The sequence below is a fragment of the Puma concolor genome, chromosome B4, assembly GCF_028749965.1.
Source record: "Puma concolor isolate L17-30 chromosome B4, mPumCon1.1.hap2, whole genome shotgun sequence".
NCBI classification, from domain to species: domain Eukaryota; kingdom Metazoa; phylum Chordata; class Mammalia; order Carnivora; family Felidae; genus Puma; species Puma concolor.
Window position 1 is genome coordinate 105,645,834 of NC_141673.1, and position 25,146 is coordinate 105,670,979.

General features: G+C 38.3%; 1 protein-coding gene and 1 long non-coding RNA gene across 3 annotated transcripts in view; one reads left to right on the plus strand and one right to left on the minus strand.

Annotated features, from left to right (window-relative positions):
* Positions 1-12,488: 12,488 nt before the first annotated feature.
* The window catches only part of KDM5A (lysine demethylase 5A), a 99,425-nt gene continuing 86,767 nt past the window's right edge, over positions 12,489-25,146 (minus strand). Inside the window, exons 27-28 of one of the 2 annotated variants that reach the window (XM_086714362.1) lie at positions 23,442-23,852; positions 12,489-16,423 (exon numbers count right to left, since the gene is read on the minus strand). In XM_086714362.1, coding sequence (XP_086570488.1) covers positions 16,217-16,423; positions 23,442-23,852 — 618 coding nt within the window. In that variant the 3' untranslated portion in view covers positions 12,489-16,216. Of the gene's footprint in view, positions 16,424-22,385; positions 22,589-23,441; positions 23,853-25,146 lie in introns of those variants that run through there. The other variant, XM_086714363.1, reaches the window with a different exon arrangement.
* LOC147579395 (uncharacterized) lies at positions 15,495-24,053 on the plus strand. Its single transcript, XR_015253885.1, has 3 exons — positions 15,495-15,601; positions 18,502-18,607; positions 23,950-24,053. It is a non-coding gene; the product is annotated as an uncharacterized LOC147579395 (long non-coding RNA).

The window sequence follows — 25,146 nt, forward strand, 5'->3', positions numbered from 1 at the left end:
GGCGTATTAGCTGGGGTGGGTAGGCAAGGTGCACAGGGGCAGGAGGGGCAGGCTTAGCTCGCTTCTCCTTAGGTGATCCACTTCAGGAGGGGCCCTGTGGCAGCGGGAGGGAGTCAGATCCGCTGCGGGAGGTTTGGCTCCACAGAAGCACGGAGTTGGGTGTTTGCGTGGAGCAAGCAAGTTCCCTGGCAGGAACTGGTTCTCTTTGGGATTTTGGCTGGGGGATGGGCGGGGGAGATGGCGCTGGCGAGCGCCTTTGTTCCCCACCAAACTGAACTCTGTCCTCCGGGGGCTCAGCAGCTCTCCCTCCCTTTGTCCTCCAGCCTTCCCGCTTTCCGAGCAGAGCTGTTAACTTACGACCTCCCAGACGCTAAGTCGCGCTTGCTGTCGGAACACAGTCTGTCAGGCCCCTCCGCTTTTGCCAGCCAGACTCGGGGGCTCTGCTTGGCCGGCGAGCCGCCCCTCCGCCCAGGCTCCCTCCCGCCCCTCCGTGGAGCGCGCACCGCCTCGCCGCCCTTCCTACCCTCTTCCGTGGGCCTCTCATCTGCGCTTGGCTCCGGCGACTCTGTTCTGCTAATCCTCTGGCGGTTTTCTGGGTTATTTAGGCAGGTGTAGGTGGAATCTAAGTGATCAGCAGGATGCACGGTGAGCCCAGCGTCCTCCTACGCCGCCATCTTCCCCAGGCATCTGTTTTTATTTTATTTTTGAGAGAGAGAGAGAGAGAGAGAGAGAGAGAATGAGCAGGGGAGGGGCAGAGAGAGAGGGAGATACAGGACCTGAAGCAGGCTCCAGGCTCTGAGCTGTCAGCACAGAGCCTGACGCGGGGCTCGAACTCACAAACTAGGAGATCCTGACCTGAGCTGAAGTCGGACGCTCAATTGACTGAGCCACCCAGGCACCCCATTCTTCTTTTGTTTTTTTAAAGAGAGTGTGCACAAGCAGGAGAGGGGCCGAGGAAGGGAGGGGGAGAGAGGGAGAGAGAGAGAGAGAGAGAGAGAGAGAGAGAGAGAGAATTCCAAGCAGACTCTGCTCTGAGTGTGGGGCTCAATCCCACAACCCTGGGACCATGATCTGAACGGAAATCAAGAGTCAGATGCTCAACTGACTGAGTCCCTCAGGTGCTATGGATAGAAATTATTATTAGCTTGGAAACCAATTTGACAATAAACTTCATACATTGAAAATAAATAAATAAATAAATAAATAAATAAATAGAAATTATTATTAGTTTACAAAGTTGGGATGAAACTTTAAAACTCTAAATTCTGCTTCTGGTCTCTTGCCTCCTATCTTTTATTACCACATATCAAGAAATCAGCTTACTAAATCCCCAACTAATCCATCCCTAGAAACAAAATAGAAACTCTCAGGATACATGGGAAAGATAAGAGCATAATTTCAATGATGAGGAAATCCTCACATTTCCATATTTGTGAATGAAAATTAGGAATGGAAAATACAGCAATTTTTGCTGACAGCTTCCAAAAGCATGAGGCTACAAAGATAAGAAAATGAATGAAGAGGAAGCAAATTTGCAAAGACTCTTCGCTATGCATACTGTGAATCTCATGAATTAAAAAATTCAAGGAGATTTGATTCCTTCCTCCAGAGTTATAGCTTAAAGACTAAAAGAATGCTTTGCATACACAATAAAAAAGATGGGAACAATTTGGAATGTTTTCAGAGGAGAACTACCAGTAGGGCCAAGTAACTCAGAACACACTGTAGTAGATGTGAGGAGATTTGGAGGTTTCTCTTTCTCTAAGAAGCAGAAAAGATCACTTCCATTGAATGTAAGAGGGGGATTGGCCAAAGGACAATTATAATTACCCCAAATTGGAGTAGTTTTATAGAAGTTTAGCTCAAGTGAAAAAAAAAAAAAAAGTTACTGCTTTTCTTCTCATGAACACTAGAAAAAAAGCCATTACACTTTTTTTTTTTCAATCTGATTTGAATGGGAAAGTACGGAAATTGTGAATGTTGTTAAGCCTAAGGAAGTTAGCTAATTTTCTCAGGCACTTCGGTCTTAGGCTGATACAGCATATTACTCATGCTGACTGTGTGTAGGAAGGAAGGTCGCACCCCACAATCACTGCCTCTTGGCATTCACACCCTCTGTGACCTTCTCCCCATGAGTGTAAGCAGGACCTGTTACTTCTAACCAACAGAATACAGCAAAGGTGACAGGATATATGTGATTATGTGCACATGATTATATAAGATTGTAACATGTGTCTTGCTAGTAAACTCTTCCCCTGGCTGGCTTTGAGGAAACAATTGGCCATGCTAGAAAAATCCATGCACCAAGGAACTTAGGATGACCCCTTGTCAGCAGCCAACAAAAATGGAGGCCTTGAGTCCAACAACCCACAGGAACTAAATGCTACAACAACGACATGAGCTTCCCCAGCTAAGCTTCAAATGAGACCACAACCTCAACCACCACTTTTGATTATAGCCTTAGTGAGACCCAGAAGCAGAGGACCCAGCAACGTTGTGCCCTGTCTCCTGCCCAACAGAAATGGTGAGGTGATAAATGTGTGCCGTGCCAAATGGCTAAAACTGTGATATTATGGATACACAGCAATAGAAAATTATTACAGCCAGTACATGAGCTATATCCTCATAAGTAATTATGGTTGCATAGTAGAGGTTTTGGAATGACTATATTTACATATGCATAGATGCTCAGATACTTTGAAGAATGAATGAGTATGCTATAAGAAATTTAAGAAATGTAGCCAACAGAGGAATAATCTAAAGAAACGTGACACTCCTCACACCAATTGATTCAGGATAGAACAAAAATTTAGTATAGAGAATAAAACTAGACAAGTATTAAGCAAGGGGTGCCTGGGTGGCTCAGTCGGTTAAGCATCAGACCCTTGGTTTCAGCTCAGGTCATGATTTCACAGCTTCATGGGTTCAAGCCCCACACCAGGCTTTATGCTGGCAGCATGGATCCTGCTTGGGATTCTCTCCTCCTCTCTCTGCCCTCCCCCACTTGCGCTGTCTCTGTCTCTCTTAAAATAAATTAATAAACTACAAAAAAAAAGTATTAAGCAGGTAAGGAGGTATTTTTATTATCTTGTAGAGGAAGTCATTGTAAGCATGTCAGGAAAACCAGGAATTATAAAATTAAAGAAGTTGACATCTTAATAAAATAATAACTTTTATAAAGAAAAAAATAATAAATAAGAATAAAAGACTAATAACAAGGTGATCAAAAATTTGCAACACAAGACAAAGAAATAATGTCTTCAATACACACAATTCTTAAAAATCTTTAAGATTCCATTTAATGCAAGCTATACATGCATTAAAAAGAATACAACTCTGTATTTTTGTCTTATACAAATGTTATTACTAAGTAAAAGAATCAAGTTACCAAACAGTAGAGTGTGACATCATTTATGTAAAAGTGTACATATTTGCATATATGCATACATAAATATGCACAGATAGCTGTGTGAAAGTAAATTTGGTTAAATCTTAACAGTGGTCTTTTTTTTTTTTTAATTTTTTTAAATGTTTATTTTTGAGAGAGAGACAGCATGAGCAGGGAAGGGGCAGAGAGAAAGGGAGACATAGAATCCGAAGCAGGCTCCAGGCTCTGAGCTATAAGCACAGAGCCCGACATGGGGCTCGAAACCACAAACTGCAAGATCATGACCCAAGCCTAAGTCAGACACTCAACTGACTGAGTCACCCAGGTGCCCCAGCAGTGGTCTTTTTTTGGTGGAGGGTCATTTTTCACTTATTCTTAGTATTTTTTTAAAGTTTTATTTATTTTTAGGGCGCCTGGGTGGCGCAGTCGGTTAAGCGTCCGACTTCAGCCAGGTCACGATCTCGCGGTCCGTGAGTTCGAGCCCCGCGTCGGGCTCTGGGCTGATGGCTCAGAGCCTGGAGCCTGTTTCCGATTCTGTGTCTCCCTCTCTCTCTGCCCCTTCCCCGTTCATGCTCTGTCTCTCTCTGTCCCAAAAAAATAAATAAAAACGTTAAAAAAAAAAAATTTAAAGTTTTATTTATTTTTAGTTTATTTATTTTTTAATTTACATCCAAATTAGTTAGCATATAGTGCAACAATGATTTCAGGAGTAGATTCCTTAATGCCCTTTACCCATTTAGCCCATCCCCTCTCCCACAACCCCTCCAGTAACCCTCTGTTTGTTCTCCATATTTAAGAGTCTCTTCTGTTTTGTCCCCCTCCCTGTTTTTATATTATTTTTGTTTCCCTTCCCTTATGGTCATCTGTTTTGTCTCTTAAAGTCCTCATATGAGTGAAGTCATATGATTTTTGTCTTGCTCTAATTTCCCTTAGTGTAATAATACCCTGAGTTCCACCCACATAGTTGCAAATGGCAAGATTTCACTCTTTTTGATTGTCGAGTAATATTCCATTGTATGTATATACCACATCTTCTTTATCCATTCATCCCTCGATGGACATTTGGGGTCTTTCCATACTTTGGCTATTGTTGATAGTGCTGCTATAAACATGGAGGTGCATATGTCCCTTTGAAATAGCATACCTGTATCCCTTGGATAAATACCTAGTAGTGCAATTGCTGGGTTGTAGGGTAGTTCTATTTTTAATTTTTGAGGAACCTCCATACTGTTTTCCAGAGTGGCTGCACCACCTTGCATTCCCACCAACAATCCAAAAGAGATCCTCTTTCTCCGCATCCTTGCCAACATCCGTTGTTGCCTGAGTTGTTAATGTTAGCCATTCGGACAGGTGTGAGGTGTATCTCATTGTGGTTTTGATTTGTATTTCCCTGATGATGAGTGATGTTGAGCATTTTTTCAGTGTCAGTTGGCCATCTGGATGTCTTCTTTGGAGAAGTGTCTATTCATGTCTTTTGCCCATTTCTTTACTGGATTATTTGTTTTTTGGGTTTAACTTTTATTTTTATTTAAGTAATCTCTACAAACTTGGGCTCAAACTCATGACCCCGAAGTCAAATCACATGGTCTTCCAACTGAGCCAGCCAGGAGCCCCTTCTTAGTACTTTTTTTAAACAAATGTTCATGTGCTATTAAACAAACAAACAAAAAACAATAAATATATTTCCCCCCAAAACTTTTAGAAATATTAGTGCAAAAATCGTTATATTTGTCAGATAGGTTAAACAGAAAACATTTAAAGAAGAAATACCAATGTGAAAGATACTGAAAGGAAAACAATTTCTTGGATGGGAACAACACCAGTATGTTGCAGTCATTTCTGCAGACTATATTATCTCAGGGAGAATGCTCTGGAGATAACTTCTATTGCTGGTAATTTGTAAGAAAAACGGAAAAAAGACTAGAGATGTTTTGAAATAGGTTGGGGAAAGCATGGGAGGCAATTAATATGATTCTAAAAGGTATACAGGGGAAATAATAGAATAGCCTACTAAGTGCCATTATCAAATTAATGATCTTGTCACACTAGTGGTGGCTGAATGCACAGGCATAGGTGGAAGGCACTGCATAAAAATATGCGAATACCCTTATTATACACAGCTCTTAACAATCATTAAGACTCCCTATAATGCATTTAGAATGGTGGTTCTCAACCCTTGGCTGCATAACTAAAATCACCTGGAAACTTTTTTTTTTTTTTTAATCCTAATGCTTGAGTTTAGAAAAGGCAAATCTACAGAGACATAAGTAGACTCATGGCTGCCTAGAGCTGGGAGTGGAAATGGGATGACTTTGAAGGGGCATGAAGTTTCTTTTTGGGGTAATGGAAACATTCCAAAGTTAGACTGTGATGATAGTTGCACTATTCTGTAAATCTACTAAGATTCTTTGACTCATAAAATAAAAACAAGTGAATTTTATGGTATTGTATCTCAAAAAAGCTCTTCAAAAAAAAAAAAAAAATACTGGTGCTTGCATGCTACTCCAAGATACTCTAATTCAATTGGTCTGGGATGGGAGTGGCAGGGATGGTTTTGTAAAGCTCTCCATATGATTCTAATGTGCTACCAGGGCTGAGAACCACCAATTCAGTTGTAGGAGAATACAGAATTACTTCATGTTACCAAGGCCAGATTCTTTGAGAGAATACACAGAGCTTCAGACCACCTTTGATTTCCACTGTACATCTCCAACTATGCAAATGGAATGTTGGTCAAATTCGTTGCGAACTCCATTGTGTTGGGGTGACACTACACATAGAGTTCCACCTTTAGAATTTTAGCTTGAAAGCTAAAGGATGTTCTGAGTATGTATTTAAGATGGAAGAAAAGTTGGAATTTTTTCAGATAAATTCAATGTGTTTGAACTTTAAGAGACTCAAAGTCATAACACATAAGAAAAAATTAATATTAAGCCAGAAGATTGAAGTTGAAGGATGGGGAGGTTAAAAAAAAAAAAGTTATTGTCAAATATTGAAAGGATGCCAAATAGAGGCAGTTGAACTCGTTTTTCATATCCTCAAAAGAATCTGGATTGATGTATGAGGCTACAGGAAGATGGACTTTAGTTCTTTGAAAGGAAGATCTTTACAATAAACTTGTTCTAGGCATTGTGTTAGAAGCTAGTGATATAAATGCTGTGACTATAATACAGTCTAGCGGTTCTCTAACTTCATCAAGTATCACAACCACCTGGAGGGCTTATTAAAATGCAGGTTGTTGGCCCTGCCCCCCGAGTTTCTGATTCAAGATGTCTGGGGTAGGGCCCAAGAATTTGTGTTTCTAACAAACTCCCAGGTGTTGCTGATACTGCTGATCTAGAGACCACAACTTTGTGAACTACTGTATAATCTAAATATTACTAGAGTTCCATGGAAGGACATCCACATCACATTAGGAGGAAAGGATTAACCTGTAAGACTTCTCAGAAGAGTTTTGGGGATGGGCTGAATTTTGAAAAATGGGCAGTGTTCAAACGACAATATGGGCTCAATATGAAGTCACTTATGTCAGGCCAAGTCACCAAACTGGGGCTTAATATCTAACCTAATTGCAGTTTCAACCTCCCCCAGAAACATAGTCTTAACTGATCAGTACCATTGAGGTAATCTGTCACAGGGACCCTCTCTATCCACCTTCCCCACCTCAAAGAAAATATGGTAATCTGCCTGAGACCTCCTGATCATTCCCTAAAGGGAAAGTGACCTTGTTTGAAACAATCCTTTCTTTTCCTTTGCTAATAACTTCATTGCCCCACCCTCCCTCCTACAAAAATCTTCTATTTTGTACAAGTCCTCAGAGCCCCCCCCTCTAACTTGCTAGATAGGATGCCGTCCTCATGAATCACTTAATAAAACCAATTAGATCTTCAAATTTACTCAGTTGAGTTTTTGTTCTTTAACAGGAGATAGTAAGGAAAAGTGTGGATGAGGGCATGGCAGCCCAAACAGAGCACAATAAATTGAGAGACAACAATATACAGGAAGGGACAAAGGCATGAAACAATATTTATTCAAGTCATTGATTGAATGTTTACCATATGCAGGGTATTCTTCTAGTTGCTGGGTATAAAGAGATGAAATAAAAAAAAGCTCCTGCTCTCACAGAACTTATAAACAAATACAACAAAATATTGCAAAGTCCCATTAGGGGGTAGAATAAGCTGTTAGGAGAGAATAAGGGGCCTCTGAAGAGGTAGCATTTAAACTGACATCTTGAGAATGACAAAACTAGGAGAGCATTCCAGAAAAAGACTAGGAAATGAACATCTGTGTCTGAAGCAGTGAATGGGGGTGTATGTGGAAACAGGACAAGCTTAGAAAGGTAAATGGGGCAGATTCCATAGGACAATGTGTTAAACAGGCTGGCTGTTTGGATAGTTCATTCTAGTAGTAATTTGCAAGATAAACTTGATTGACCAGACTAAAGAGTAGTGCAGAAATCCAGGGGAAAACGGAGGAGGGCTTAAGCTAATACATCACAATGAGAACAGAGGAGATAATTGCATACAGGAAGGGAGTGGTCAGAAAGAATATACGATGGTTCACAGAATTTTGGCTTGTGCAACACACTATTCTTTTGGAGGGAATAAAGAGGAACTGGTTTGGGGGCAGGAAGAAGAGTTTGGTTTTGACACAATGAGTTTGGAGTGAGTAAAATCATACAAATAGAAATGCTTACCAGACAGTTGATTAAAGAGCAAGCAAGCAAGCATGAACTGGTGATAATGATTTGGGAAACATCAGAGAATAAAAGTGGCAAGTGGTAACGAAGTGAACAAGAGCTTATATACCCCAAAGAGGGTATATAAGAGAAGAGTCTTTGATGACACCACTTTAAAATGCTGATAGTGGTGACTAGGGAAACTTAGAGCTCTCCTGTTAGCTTCAATTTGCTCAAGTCAGTGTTAGGAGGGTACCTCTGCTGAGGGAAGAGAGGTGGTGGGTGAGGATTTGACAACAATGAAAGTGGTAAGTAGTCTTTAAAAATGGAAGAGGTTGCTGGACCATTGGGACTTTGAGAACCCACCCACCTGAGTCAGTTTTTGATACTACCAATCAGTGGTTTGTACTCAGTAATATTCAGCAGCCCATGAGAGCAAAGAGGTCAGATGGCTAAAATGATCCAGAAATAAGGTTCTGCAGGGCCAGAGTGATGGGGAAACACCATGAATGAGTGACAGGCCATGCAGTCTATGCTAAATGGAGAAGAAATGAGCTGGAGCCAGAGTGAACTGAAGATTCAAAGAAAAAAGTGATTAACTGGAGATTTTTGAGATCATAAATACACTAGGAGGCAAAGATCAAAGATACAACATTAAAAATCAGAATTGTATGGGGGCACTTGGATGGTTCAGTCAGTTAAGCATCTGGCTCTTAATTTTGGCTCAGATCATGGGCTTGAGCCCCGCATTGGGCTCCATGTGGAGCCTGCTTGGGATTCTCTCTCCTTCCCTCTCCCCCTCTCATGCTGTAAGTAAATAAATAAACATTAAAAAAAAATCACAATAGTATGTGGATAGGCCTAGACCTTAACATTTAGAAATAAGTTCTTGACACAATCCAAGCTATGGCCTTGGAATTGGTTTGCTAAATGAAGTGAAAAGGAGTATTGGAAAAAAAAGGAAAGAAAATGATTATTGGAGGTGAAGGTACAGAAACAGTAAAGTCAACCATTATCAATGATATTGCCCAGAATAATGGTAGGGTTGGAGGTAGAGATGCTCTTGAACCATCCAAGTCCTGAATGAATGTAAAAGAGTAACCAGAGATGACAGTAATGAGGATAGATGATGGTACAGCTGAATGTCAGAGGCCTCAATGTGTGGCAGTGGAAATCAGTAACATAAAGGCAACAGCCCCTATAATGTACTGGTTCATACCTTATAGTAGTAAAGTGAGAAAAAGGGCACCCTCAACTTGAAATAGTCCTAAGATAAGTGCAGCTGAGAGCCAGGTTCCAGTTAATGAAAAAGTAGAAGTTCACAAAGGAATAGGGAAGCAAGTCTCTATAATGTATACTTATTTATTTAAAGTAATCTCTGCCCAACACGGGGTTCACTTAACAACCCTGAGATCAAGGGCCGCATGGTCTACTGACTGAGCCAGCCAGACGCCCCTCTGTAATGCCAAAACAAACAAACAAACAAACAAACAAACAAACAAAAAAACGGCAGGAAGGGGCACAATAGGAACATGAATTGGAGATAGTAGGTGGTAACACTGGAATACGAAGAGAGAGGAAGGATGACTGGATGGGCTTTGATCTATTATTTATTCTTTATTGTAAGTAGGCTCCACATGAGGCTTGAACTCATGACCCTGAGATCAAGAGTCACATGATTTACTGAGCCAGCCAGGTGTCCCTGGACTTCTATTTTAGATGGCAGCAGTGAATTACAGGGATGAGAAGCAAAGTGAATTAAACCAGCCTTTAATGTTCCAACTGGAATTCTGAAGTCACGTGTCTATGACAAAACAAACAGAAGTGCTGAGCATTGACCAAGCCTAGATATGCCTGAACTCTTCTAGGTTCCAAAAAGTTTTAACGATAAAACTCCATTTTGTGTCTCAGCAAAGCTTAGCCCCAAGTAGAGAGGATGGCAAGGTTAGGCCAGAGAGGACTAAAGTAGCCTACTAAGACTGAAGACCTGTGAGTGGCCTACTGGTCTCAGTGGGAAGGGGTCTTTGCTTTGAGTGGTGGAAAAATATTACTAAGATCAAATACCAATTCAGGAGGAGGGAGTCTAATAGGTCTGTCGAAATGTGTCTTCTACTCACCTTACCTCCACACAGTTGGGCACTGGACAGAACGAGATGCTAGTCTTGGGGCATACATAAAAGTGCTTGATGAACTCTGCAAAATCCAGACCCAAGTGAAGGGAAGACTACGGGTAAGCTCTAATATGTAAGTCAGTGACCAATACTTACATTTTCTAAAAACAGAATATTCAATACAGTCTGTACAGTCCCTCCTCGGAAGTAATGAGTAGACTTTTTCTAACATTAAACCAGGGATTTGGACTACATGTCCAAAATCCTTGTACTACTTCCTCTAGAAATTCTATAAAAGTTTTAATAGGAAACTCTTAAAAATCATCATCTAGGTCTTACCTCTCTAGAGGGGAGAGAGCTATAACTTTGTATCCACACAAACTAACCCACACAAGGTAGGAAACTTAGTCTCAAAAACACGAGTATAGGTAATATAGAGCTAAAAACCCATTAGTTATTTGATTCCTAAATCCATGTTTTTACCTTATTGTAATCCTACTAAAGTCCTCATCTGGGCTTTAAGTTTTTGTTCATTTGCTTGTTTTTGTGAACTACAGACAATTCTGTCTTCATCCCTATATTCCTGGCAACTCATCAGGGTTCCTTAATACAAGGGTTACTACCTGGACCTACCAAGCCATTTTCAAGACTTCCTGTGTTGCCTTTTTTCCCATTAACAAGGCATACAACCTAGCTCCAAAGTCAAGGTTAGTGAAAATCTATGGTAAAGAAATTTCATGGAACTTCACTATATGGAAATGCTAATTAAATCTTTCTTCCTACTAAAACGGAGTAGAAATAGTCTTTAAAGAAGAGCTGAAAAGAATCCAGAAATTCCAAAATCCCTCTAAGTTTATTTACGTAACATTTTTGTGTTCTTTTGTATTTTCTCTCCTTGTGTATGTGACTTCCCAATTCATGGCTAATGGCTAAGATTCTGGACCTTCGATTTATTAATGTCAACTACAATGCCAAGGGTCCAAGAAATATTTGATCTAAACTGGGAGGACCCCACACAATTTTTAAAGAATCTGTCACTCTATGAAATTGCAGGTGTCTTTTTTTCGCTGGCAAGATTATTTTCCAAGTTAAGAGACAACCAGATTTCCCCCCTCCTCCTTCCCACCAATCTTCCATACCAACACATATATACACAGTCACATACTTCATATTTGAGGCCAATTTCATGGAAAGCAGAATCTTAACATTTCCAGCAATGCCCACATGATCTGGTAACCTTGGCAATGAGTAAAAAACGCTACTTACTTCTCTGAAGTAAGCTGCAGTTTGAACTAGTTGTAAGCATGAGGCCAAAATAAAGTATTTCCTCATTTTCCCTGCTATGGTTTGCTGCAAGGATCGAAGTGCTCAAGAATCAAAGATGGGGAAATGGCTGTAGATCACTACTGGATTCTTGCTGAAAGCAGGACAGGTGAAATCTTCAGGGATCACTTCTTCCACTTCACACTTTCTGAAAACATTATTCTCAGTAATAGGCTAATCACACCAGTGATCAAATTACTTGAGTCCAGTATTTGATTTTATAGAGAGCAACTGCAGTATCAGAAACAGCTTTGACCCCGGGTGAAAAGCTCTCATGCACCTGCCAGTTTTCCTCAGGATCATCAATACTCAATGCCAACATTTACCTTTACTTGGTTACCATTTACAGTTGACACCAATGTAAATGAGAGAGTAGGGGGGAACCTGAGCACACACACACAAATTTTTTTTTTTATTTTTTAGATGTAATGCAAATAACCATATCTAATACTCTTTTAGAAAACAAAAGAAATGGAAAACATGCTCAAAAAACAAGAAAACAAGTTATACTTTTCATAAGGCACCACCAAAAACCTTGGTAAATCAGAGTCCATATTATATTTAAGTGTCTCACTAACAAGTAAATAAATATGTAAGAGAATAATCAATAGAGGGTCTTGAGGTTTACAAAAGACATTCCTGTTTAGACATCTTGGAGTATTGCAAAAGTAAGAATAAGCTGGATACATCTACACCCGTCACATCCTTTCCCAGTGCACATCAGCCATTGCATAGTGGTGAGTGGATTATGATCCAAGCCAAGAGAAGACTGCAATTCCAAAATAGATTTACATCCAATTGTTTCCTTCTCATGCTGTAAATATCATTTGGCACATCCATATCCAAAGAAGTAATGATATGCTTTAATTTAAAAAGGGGGTGGGGGGCAGGAGTTTCAAAAGGTGAAAGACAAATCAATTGCCTGCTTTTTAAAATTTATACTTAACAGACCTACTGCAAAAGCAACTTTCTACACACATATGAAGCTAGTTCCGTATGTAAACCTTTATTGAACCTGGTTATATGTGGGACTTTAACAGCTTAATTTTTCACAATTTACAATTTTTAAATCCCACTCCAAATTGTCACTTTCTCCTTTAAAAAGGATATAGTCTCATCCTTTGAAAGAAAGGCTTTCTCAGTTTTTCCTTTCATCCTACTTTAAGTTCTGGCTCATATTCATACAAATGTATTACAGAATTAAAATACTGACAAGCAGGGAGTTTCTTTTACGTGCACTCAACTGCATCCAGAATGTTAAAATTAAGAAAAACAAATAAACAGACATTTCTTGGACACCAAAGACAAAAGCAGAGAAGAACAGAAGTGAAGCACAGGTAAAAACTGTTCTAATCTTACAGGTCTGCTAGCTTTGCTAGGATTTTGATTATTAAAGTACATAGTAGACAATCACAGATTTAATGCTTATCTTTTCAATTATTCAAAGTATGACATACAGTAATTTGTAATTTTATTGAGGCACAAATTCGAATCATGCAGTGCAAAGGTGGTCTGCAGCAACTTAGGAAGGGAGTGTAACATCTAACTCTGAACATGGCTTTGTTGCAATAACTATCAGGAACTAAAATAGACATTTGTGGGAAAAAAATGTCCCCTCTTCTGCCAATAAGAAAGCTAACTACTACTAATGCTATAGTTGCATTTGTAAACTTGGGAATTTGCATAGTTCCACTGACCTACCCCTTTGAGAATATTAAAGACTTACATAGCATTTTTTAAATTTTTCTTTCTATAACCTTCCCCAACATAGTTATAATGAAGATAGTAAGAAATATCTTTGAAAGAACTATCACAGAATTAGTTAAAACACCAATGGTGAAAATTTGCAACTCTGAAAAGTAAAGGAACATTTTAAATCAAATTTTAATATAAAATGTTACAACAATGAAGAATGGAGTAAGTTGTAAATAGGTAATTTCCTCTAACTGAAAACAATATTTTATATTAGAACACCAGCATGTCTTTAAATAGATGAATCTTAGTTCATTAATTCCAAAATTATAGACTTGTATATGTTCGTTTTTCTCTCTCTCTTTTTTAAACTAATGTCTCTCATCTGTTCTTCTCAGCCTTTGGTCAAGAGTCAGACCAAATCCTCTGTGACTTTCAAATAAATACAGAAAATCCCACCAAATCTACTGAATGATATATTTAAGTTTCAAAACAGAAGATAAACAGGGAGCTACTCATAGTTGAAGACTGTCTTGCATTTTTCTCTCAGATCTCCAGCTGGTAAATACTGTATTAAGGACATAAATTATTTCCTCAACAGCCACCTGCATCCACCCACCATACTCCAAGAAGCAGAGCACCAACTTAACTATCTTTCTCAGCATCCTCATGCCCTTCCACTGATGGCTGAGTAAAGTTAATGGGTGACTAGGAAGAAAAGATAAACTATTTTTAAATGTTTTCCACCAAGGCAGCCATCACTTAAAACTGCATTCAATTTTTAACCCAAAAGTATTTGAAGATCTTTGCAGAGAAGACGAAAGGCAAAAAATATTGTGCTTTCTTTTATAACGTCAACCAGATAAAATTCTTAGGTAATAATATCTTTATAGACTGGCAAAATTAAAATTTATGAAATTGGTTAAAAGTTACCTTGTAATATCCCTTGAAATCTTAAATCATATACACACTTGAGATCATGCAGAGTGACGCTTATGACCCTTGTAACAGGTCAAAACACTAAAAATGTTATGCAATATTAAGGGAAGACTAAAAATTAGGTAGTTTGAACCACAGAGAAAGCATTTACAGAAACTGGGTTTTACAGGAAAAGTTTTTGTTTTTTTGTTTTGTTTTGTTTTTTTAGCAAGATGCCTTTTGAGTTAAATCTCATACCCACTCAAACTGTAACTGGACAGTACATTTCACTTCTAGTTACTAGAAGACATTTCTTTAAAAGAGACTGGGGCAAAAAGGGAAAAGGAGATTATAAGCTGTTCTCTAGGCCCACCCTGCTCCCCCCTTTTAAAAAGAAAACTGATAAATTAAGCCAAACCACAGATTTTTAAACAAAATAAAGGGACACGGCATAGTGAAGACAAAACACTATTTTTAGTTTTTTGGGGTTCTTTGTCCTTTAAAAAAAATTAGTCCCCTTCTAATAAAAGTTTCCATACAGCTTACCTAACACCTTAACAATAGAGAACACAACAGGAGGGAAGAGGGCACAGCACCATAGTTTCAAACATTTACATACAAAAACAAAACAAACCAGCCATCACAGAAATAGTAAGACCAAGTTTCCCAATAGACAGAGACAAGTTCCAACAACACAAAGGAAATACAATGATCTATGAACAAAAACAAGATGGAAGATGTGGTCAGGCTAGGATGGAGAAGGAAGTGCTAACAACTCCTTGTACTACAAGGAAGGAATGGGGTTTCTTTATTAAAAAGCAAAAAGAGAAAGCAAGCCCCCAAATGGATTTTTGATGCTGAAAACTCTGTCATATGCTGCTGGTAACAGTAAATATATATATATTTATATATCCATATATGTATATTAAAAAAGGAAAAATAATCTATTTATAGAACAGTCAGTAGTCAGAGACATTTAGAAAAAAGTAAAAACAAGTCCTTTTTTCTTTTTTTAAAAATGGATTTACTAAAACAACTTTATCACCCGGAGGTGCTACAACCCCATATCCTCTGATGAAGCCAGGGTGTTATTCAACAGCATCTGCTGTGGGCCAGTATCAGAAATTGCCAGTGTTGGAAACAGCAGACATCGGGGTCAGGGCTGCAAGGCAAAAAGCTGTTATTTGCTGGTCTTGCTCATGGCCATGCCTGAAGCCTGGTGGTCTGGTATACTTGTAAATGAAGGTTTCCCCGAAAAGCATGCATCACTGGGTCTCAGTAAAACATTCTGACTTGTCTTCTTTTCTTTTGCAGGAGCCTGGATCCATGTACCTGCTCGTCTCTAAAATGCAGACCCAAGACAGCAAGACTTCTCAAAGCCAAAAAAAAAAAGGCTCCTTGCCTTGAAATAAGAAAAGCTCTTCTTCCCAGAATCCAATCTAGTCAGACTTCTGAACTAGATGACATACTCCTCCTTAGGAAGATAAGGTGATCTGCCTCTCATTTGGGGTTTTCTTCTTGGTACAAACACACACAAGTAGCTGGGGTCTAGACTGTGCTACTATCCCATGACTACTAACAGGAGTAACTTTGGCCCTGTTGCTCCCATGGCTATATCCGTAGGGCATTACATGCCAGGTAACAGTGGAAGGAGAGTGGTACTCTCACTCCTGTCCAACTGTCCTAAGGAGAGCCAAGTAGTCAGCACCTCCAGACAGTACTGCCTCTAGGTTGTAAACCTCTAACTAGTATCAACTGGCCATAAGCCACATCCTACATGCCCTGCTAACATACCAATGTATTAATGCCAACCAGCCACTCTAGAGCTCAATCAAATGTCTGGCTGTAAAGTAACATACCGTACTCAGAGGAGACATAAACTGAAATACTGGCTGCTGTACCAAAGACACCCTCTGCATAGATGTGTTGAAGACAATGTAGGTCACACAGTCCATGCAAAGAGGAAGTCCGCTAAGAGGACTTCCTCTGAAGGCCATTTGTCTTTGGAAGCAACATTCTGAGTGGATCTAAACCACTCTACTTGATGACTAAGGTCTCAATGTGGTCCATTTCCCCCCATGTCCCAAACTAACCCAGCAACTGCTAACTGGTCTCCTTAAGATCCTCCATTGGTAGTTTGTAGCTCATTATGAAGGAAGGAGGTGGTGCTTGACCTGGGCTATCTGGCCCTTGCTTCTTTGCACAGTTTATACAGATGTAATCTTCATTTTCAGCCATTTCTGGAGATACACCCACACAAACTTGATGAAACCACTCATCACAGCCACCATCACATTGTACCCAGTCTACCTGTAGGAGACAAGATTGAGGAATGTTTAGGTTACATAAACATTAAGCCTAGAAAAAAAAAAGCAAACCAAAGAGCTTTCTTGGCTTAAATGATAGCAAATAACTGGGATGTCCAGAGACAGACAATGACTTTTATGGGGTTACTTTTTAAAGAAAGAAGCTGGGAAGTTAATATCCCCAAATTATATTTTACCACAGTATGTCCTCAAAATTAGGCCTCTTAGGTACTCCATTACCTCATAAATACCCAGGGATCCTTTTGAGGCAGAAACATGTTTGAGAAAAACTTGACAAAAAAGGAACTTCTAATAGAGCAGCCAAGTAGTTTTAGCTAATATTAACAATTTCTAGACGCTAAGACAATGCAATTATCAATCAAGAAAGGAAGAGTACAACAATGTGAAGGCAATCCTGTGTATTAGCTTTATTTCAAAGAGATAAGCCAAAGTACTAAGAGCATTAAATACCTTTTTAGAAAAGCAGTCACATAGGCCACTTTTAAAACTAATATTTTTTATTCTTCTCTTCTTCCGTTACAAATACAACTCCCTATAAAAAGTTAGCAAATATCAGAGGTCAAATCTTACAAATTAACCAATTAAAACAGTCAAAGTCACAGGTCAATAGATCACTCCGGGGTTTAAAATTCAAGTCTGTATAACTGATAAGTCAGTGGCAGATGCCAAGCAAACTTTGACCCTTCAGAGGATATTGTAATCACAGAAGGCTAGAAAGAGACTGTAGTTTGGTGACTTTATTAAGCCTTGGGCCTGGAGTTAACAATAAGATGATTTGGGTTTTTGTATCTGGAGGGTGAATGTGGTAGTTTTTGTAACTGATGTCATGGCAGATGAGAACCTTTAAGATTAAAAGAGCTACTCTTCCTCTCCCCAGTACAAAGTGGATCATCTCACTGGCAACTTACAAAGCCACTTACAATGAGCTTTGCCAGTTTTCAGAGCAAAGTAAGGAGTATGAAGGGATCAAAGAGGTACCTCAGTGAAGTTTATGAGAAAAGAACAGAGGAGGAAGGTTTGGGCTAGGTAAATGAGTTTCAGGGAAAGGGAGTAGTTTCTAAATTAGTTTCCGAGTACTCAAAGAGTTATCAAAATGATGATGCTCATGTTAGTGGTTTTAGGGTTGTAATAAAGCATGGGAAAAATCACTTGTCAAAAGAATCTTTCTGCTTCCATTGTTCCTATTCTAGAGTTCTAGTTATTAGGAGACAGTGCTGTGTACAGTAAAGATTACTGAATTCAGTCACAAGTTCTGAATTCTGATGTGTACAATTTGAGGCAAAGAATTTAATCTCAGTAAGGCTCAATTTCCTCATCTGTAAAATGGAGATAATATTCTGTTTACAGGATTATTTAGAGGATTAAATGAAATAATGCATGGCAAAACAGCTAGCTCACCGTGTGGCATCTTTCAAGATCACAATTTCATGCCTCTACTCATTATACTATCTTACACAAGATCCATTTTGCACTTTGAAATAACTGCCTGTAGCACTGCTTCTCAAAAATGTGTAGACCACTTACATAGAATTGCCTGTTGTGTTCATTAAAAGTACGGCTGTGGGGCGCCTGGGTGGCGCAGTCGGTTAAGCGTCCGACTTCAGCCAGGTCACGATCTCGCGGTCCGTGAGTTCGAGCCCCACGTCGGGCTCTGGGCTGATGGCTCAGAGCCTGGAGCCTGTTTCCGATTCTGTGTCTCCCTCTCTCTCTGCCCCTCCCCCGTTCATGCTCTGTCTCTCTCTGTCCCCAAAATAAATAAACGTTGAAAAAAAAAAAAAAAAAAAAAAGTACGGCTGAGACCCATCCCAAACCCAAACCTACAGACTCAGAATATCTTGGGGGTACAAACCAGAGCTTAGATTTTCAGTCAGATTCTAGGTAACTTTTATATTTTCTAAATTTGATCATTCCTAGTACTTTGTGATACTGCTTGCTGGTAAATTCAGAGCAATTTAACAATTCCTTCCTAAAACAAATTCTGTTTTTGTTCTGTAATTATTTATGTAATATTTAGTTTCTGAAGTCAGTGCAGTAAAGAAAATTGAACTGCTCCTATTGCAGCAAACTACTATATGAAAGACAAAAGAGGGAGATAAATGACTTCTTTGCAACAAACTAAACATATAGGTACTATAGCAATGAAGATTTACAAAGTGCTAATGTGATGGTAAGTAACTTGGGGTTAAGTGTTTTGGCTATTTGGCACTGGTAACGAGAACTGGGAAGATGATCTGTGTTTCTTTGGGCTGCCCAAATTGGAGATATTACCCTGTTTATGACGCCACCCTGAACCAGTAGATAACTCTAGTCCTACTTTCAACCTTCTTAATCTAGTCCAGTCCCCATTCATGCTAACCCACAGGATAAGAAAGTTCCCAATTTATCAGTATATCCTGCCAAGAAAAAGTGGCCCTATCTTTTTAAAAATCTAATTCTGCACTGCATTCCAGGTTTCCCCAAATTAAATCTATCAGTCTCAAGTAAGGATGAGAACACATTCTCTTTTGTGATTTTGGCTAGAGGTCCACTCCTAGAGCCTAGCTCTCCCACCATTCCAAAACAGTATAAAACTTTTTTTGAGACATTTATCAGTACACAGATTGTATCTCAGCCTACAGGTTATATATCAATTTACCCTAATAATCTAGCAGGGAAAAAACAATCCTTCCCTTACTAGTATCTTTTTGTCATGTTCATGTACTAATAACAATCCAATTCCAGTGCTACTTCTGTTTGAAAAGGCCCATAGGGTCATAAAGCAAACCAAAGTTTGGAATTTCAACTGAATTAACTGAAGATTTGACACAGGGGCAACAGATTGTGTACTAGGCTGAAAACTCAAGAACACAGAACTTGGTTATCTGCACATTAGGCTCTAATAGTCACTTCCCCTTTCATTGGTTTTAAGAGATTTACTTATCAAATCACAAAAATAATTAAAAAACTTCACAGCTGTGAGGTGTTCAAATATTAACTGATAAAAGATTTGAAAGTATAGTACAAATACATTACCAGTTGGATTGGGGGAAATTTTTAAAGAGAAATACATTAAATACAGGAAATAATGTTAATTTAGTATTTCCTGTGTTGCTATACGGTTTCATATTTACACTTAAAAATATTTACCATATTTCATTTTGTTCACTTCACAGGGCATTATTACTGCACTGGGAAAAAAGAAAGCCTGGTGATTTAGTGATAGTCTTAGCTTAGTTACCCGACCAAGCTTTTGTTATTTTGGCATTCAATCTCTACTGCACCAAGGTTCCCTGCAAAAACCAGATTCGAAAATTAAAACAATTCACTTAATGAAGTACAAGAGAACAATGTTCAGAATCCTTGTGTATATTTTTTGATGCTCTTAACATTAAGTGGCCAGCTCTCTTAGCCCAAGATTGATGTGTTTCCCAAGATAGGAATTTCAACGCTAAAACTGGAAAGTCCAGGCAAACTGGGACGGTTCGTTACCCAATCTCCACATCACCACTTGTTGAGGGTAATCCAACCTTTGATTATCTGTGCTTTTAAAAAGAGATATGAACTAATAATGGAAATGCAAATACTTTGGCTGAGATAGCACCCTATGAAAATCTTTTAATACATCAGAGTGGCTGACAAAGAGTAAAAGTGAGACATAGGTTTATCAACTTCATCTCTATTTAACCATCCAAAACTTATGGAAATAGTAATGGGTAAGGAAAAGGCCCACAGGAAAAAGGTAAAAAAAGGTAAGGGAAAAAAGTCTATTTTCATAAGATGATTAAATATTTATTCTAATACAGAAGAAAAAGGTTACTTAAATGTTAGCTTAAAGAATGTGCTCCTTTTCAAGTTAACTTCTTTTACTTTTGGTATCAGGAAGACTGAATGAAAGTGGCAGACTTCAGAGAGAAGAAGATTCCGAACCTTAAAACTAATTTTTTGAAAATAGTTATTTTTTTTCATTATTTTTAAAATTAATTACACCTTGAAATTAATTTGATAATGGTGGAAAAGAGACTTTTTTTTTAAACCCTTTCCCATTATTCTGGTAATATTTTTCTTTTCTCTTTCTAAAACATCTTGAAATTGAGGCTAGGTATGTTTAGGTAGCCCTTCAAAGTTTTCTCAATCTGCACATTGTGGGGGAAAAGTAATAGTAATTATTGGTTAGAAATATGGTAAATGTACATTTACCTAAATATGAACGAACCCTAGAAGTTATTTTTTGCTTCGTGATATTTAAAGAACACCGACTTCTCTAAAAACATTCTTCTTTTTTAACCATCATTTTATGCCATGCATTAATTTGGTTTTCTTAGAAAAATACTATACTTCAAATGGAGAAAGTTGTAAAATTCTTTACAAAGCAGTTGAAGAAATACACCTCTTATTTAGTAAAACTAGTTTCAAGAACAAACTTGGAGAACCATAAATATTGCAAAACAGCAACGATGAGCAAAATGTTTACAATCTGAAATAATTTCTGTTTAAAATTAAACACATTAGGGGCACCTGGGTGGTTCAGTCAGTTAAGCATCTGACTTTGGCTCAGTTCATGAGTTAGAGCCCTGCAATTGGGCTCAGTGCTGATGCCTCAGAGCCTGAAGCCTGCTTCAGATTCTGTGTCTCCCTCTCTCTCTACCCCTCCCTTGCTCGTGCTCTCTCTCTCTCTCAAAAATAAACATATAAAAAATTTTATTAAAAATTTTATTTAAAAAGTTAAAAAAAACACACTATAAAAATGCAACATTTAGGGGTGCCTGGGTGACCCAGTCAGTTATGTGTCCAACTTTGGCTCAGGTCATGATCTCTCTGTTCATGAGTTCGAGCCCTACATCGGGCTCTCTGCTGTCAACACAAAGCCTGCTTTGGATCCTCTGTCTCCCTCTCTCTTGGGCCGTACCTCCCCGCCCCCACCCCTCTCTCAAAAAAAAAAAAAAAAAAATTAAAAAAAAATTACAACATTTACTGTTTCTTTTATGTAAACTAATGACAGGTTAAGACACATCTTCCTCACCTTTGTATGTGTTTTAACAGTTTGAAATAGACATTTTTTTCTGAATGTGCAGCTAAATCTCCCTCAGTTCTATTAAGACAACTTTCCAGATTTAAAAAAAAAAAAAAAAATACCTTTAACACTAGGAGCAAATCTCAGGGCTCACTTAAAAATAACCATTACATCTTAACATTTATACTGCATTTTGGTTAACAAGTGTTTTCATATAAATGATCTCCTCTTAATTCTCATAACCCTGAGAGTAAGCAGGGCATGTGTTAAATTATTTAACAATTTTATAGCAGATGATAAAAAAAACTGTAACGTTTATATGCTACAGGAAGATAATGGAAGACCTGAGCCATATTTACGATGCTTAGCAGAAGAGGGGAAAGATTATTAGGTGGAAAGGTGAAAAAACAGAAAGCAAAAAGTTTGTGATGGATATAAACACTGTAGGAATGGTGATAGGAAAGCTTAAAAAAGAAACACCATCTTGCTGCCAGTCCTGAAACTGCCATAAAATTAGTTTGAAAAAGGGAGAAGGTTCTGCCAACATGAGCTGCCAATAGTTCTTCGGTACCCAAAGAAAAAGTTAACCTTTCATCAGCTTCTTTAATAAACAAATTCGGATGAGAAGAAATTCAAAATGAAAGAAAAATAATATACACACATATATAATGTAACTACTAAAATGTTTTAAAATGTTCATAAAATAGAAACATTTATATAATAAAGATACAAAAGTGAACAGGTTTTATGACATAATATAAAATAAGCCATATAGGAAAAAAGACTAGAAGGAAACATTTGTAGATATTTGTAGATATTGTCCTTGGAAGGTTAGACTATGGGATATGTGTCTTATCATATATATATTCATTTTCTAAAAATGAGTGGAAAACATTTAATAAGTGTAATTTAAATATAAGTGTCATTCAGTTTTGGAATGTGCTTTTGTACTTACATCTTAATTATTGGTGGGGTGGGGGATATTAGTGGAGAAAACCTGGTCTGGGAGCCAGGAAACCACGGTTCTACGTTTGGCTTTGCACTAATTAGCTCTATGACTTTGGTCACATCATTTATCTTCACTGAGTCCTGGTTTCATCATTTGTAAAATGAAGAGCCTGGACAAGGTGACCTCTTCAAGCTCTAACAAGAATCTGACTGAGGAGGGAAGTAAGGGAATAATGGTGCAGTTATATTCTCTGTTCATATATTCAAATTGAAGAGGTATTACAATTTTAAGTACCAAGTGGTATAATAAACATTATGAAATAAAAACTATGAATTTACTAATCATCTTGATGGGAACCATAACAGATGCCTCCAGTCATTGAATGAACTGGGATTTTTCATAAAGTCCATCCATCTTACTCAGAAGTTCATAACATCAATATTACTTAAAGAATGGCCATCACATAATTAATATACTGAAACTTTTAAAATAATACCTTTAAAGATCTTAATTATTTCTTCACAAGGTATTTGAAAAACTCTTACTCCATTTAGAAGAATGCACACAGGCCTGAGTGTTGGTAAGACACAGACCAAACGGGAAGATTTAACCCCTTAGTTTAGGTCTTTAGAACAAATCTTAATGCAATTTTCCAGAGCTCTTAAAATACTGGCCCAGAATGTTTTCAGGCCACTGTGACTAACCGACAAGGTATTTAGTTCTCTGAGTCACCCTACAGGGAAGGCAAAAGACTATACCAAAACTGCTATGCCAGCTGCACATGAAATGCACTGCTACCCAGGGTTATCACATAGCTTCTCTCTGCTCTCGTCTCTTTATGTTCACTAAGTACCTGATTTTTAAAGCACAATATCTCTTCTATTAAGCACACTGACCTAACAGCCTCATAATTCACAACGGTTTATAGAAACTGTAGAAAACATATTAAGTTGGAAGCCCAAATTCTAGAATCAAAACCAGATTCTCATTTCATCAAACTTCTGTCTGGAGACTGCTGCTCCTTGTCCTCTCTCCCACGTGACCGTATAGTTAAGAGCTCACCTTGTCCTTGCAGGGCCTCTGGCAGTTCTGTGCTGCACACACAGCATTTTCGTCATCGGACTCTTCCGCTCCTGACCAGTCGTACTTTGAGGGGATGTCCAGCACTTTTTTCTCTCTCTTCTTCTCAGTAGTCTCTTTCACAAGGTCAACTTTGGCTGCAGCAGCCTTCTCCTTCTTCTTCTTTCTCTCTTCTTCTTTTGCCAGTTTCTTGGCCAGTTTATTCAGCTCCTTTGATTTTTCTGCACTTAGTTTTAATTTCTTCTTTTTAGGTTTATCCATTTTCTTTAACTCCTTGGACTTCTGTTTTCCTTCTCCAAAAAGCTGTTCTACTTTTTCTAGCTTCCGTTTCCGTTTCTTCTCTGAAGAGTCTTTTCCTTTTATTTTTAATGGCTTCTCTTCCATGCTGTCATCCTTCATCAATATAAAATTAGAAACAATTTTAAAGCAAGACATTTATTTTATTTTAAATAATAATCTTTCTTACTATTTTTTCATTCATTTTAAGTAGGCTCCACTTCTGGCACGAAGCCCAACGTGGAGCTTGAAATCACAACCCTAAGATCAAGACATCAGCTGAGATCAAGAGTAGGACACTTAACTGACTGAGCCACCCAGGTACCTCTAAAGCAAGACATTTATAAAGTTTTATTCTCTTATATGAAGTATCTTGAGTAGACAACCTTAACAAAAACAAAAACAAAAACAAAAACAACAGAAACAGAAAGTAGAACAGAGGTTACCGGGAGCTGAGGAGAGAGGATAATGGTATTTATTGTTTAATGTGTACAGAAGTTCTGTTTGGGATGATTATGGAAATTGACAGTGGCAACAGTTGCAGAACACTGTAAATGCAATTAACACAACTGAACTGTATACTTAGAAGGATTAAAATGGTAAATTTTATGTTGTGTACATTATATATAATAAATGTTCTAAAGATATTTAAAAGACATTTTAAGAAAGCAAATATAGGGGCACCTGGGTGGCTCAGTCAGTTAAGCGTTTGACTTCAGCTCAGGTCATGATCTCATAGTTTGTGAGTTCGAGCCCCGCATCAGGCTCTGTGCTGACAGCTCAAAGCCTGGAACCTGCTTCGGATTGTGTCTCCCTCTGCCCCTCCCCCTTTCACGCTCTGTCTCTGTCTCTCAAAAATAAATAAATGTTAAAAAAGAAAAAGAAAAAAGAAAGAAAGAAAGAAAGAAAGCACCTGGGTGGCTCAGTCGGTTAAGCTTCCAACTTCAGCTCAGGTCATGATTTTATGGGTTCATGAGTTTGAGCCCCACATCAGGCTCTCTGCTGTCAGCGCAGAGCCCACTTCAGATACTCTGTTCACCCGCCTCTCTCTCTGCCCCTCCCCCACCTGCACAAACACATGCACATACTCTCTCTCAAAAATAAACAATAAAAAACGAGAAATCAAATGTTAATATTCAATGAAAATAATGGCAAGCCTATATAAAACATCTGACTTTAGATTACTAGGGAAAAAAGATCATTGTTAGCATATATTAGTATAGTGGGTAGCACCTCTGTTTAACTGAGATAAAACATACACATAAAGCTAAAAACACTAAATGTACACTGAATTATGTAACAAGTTTTTTGGTCTTCATTTACTACTACTACTACAGTTCTTTACTAACTCACAATTAATAAATTCCTGAAGGCCAAGAAGTTATCAAAATGGTTGGCAAAACATAAAACT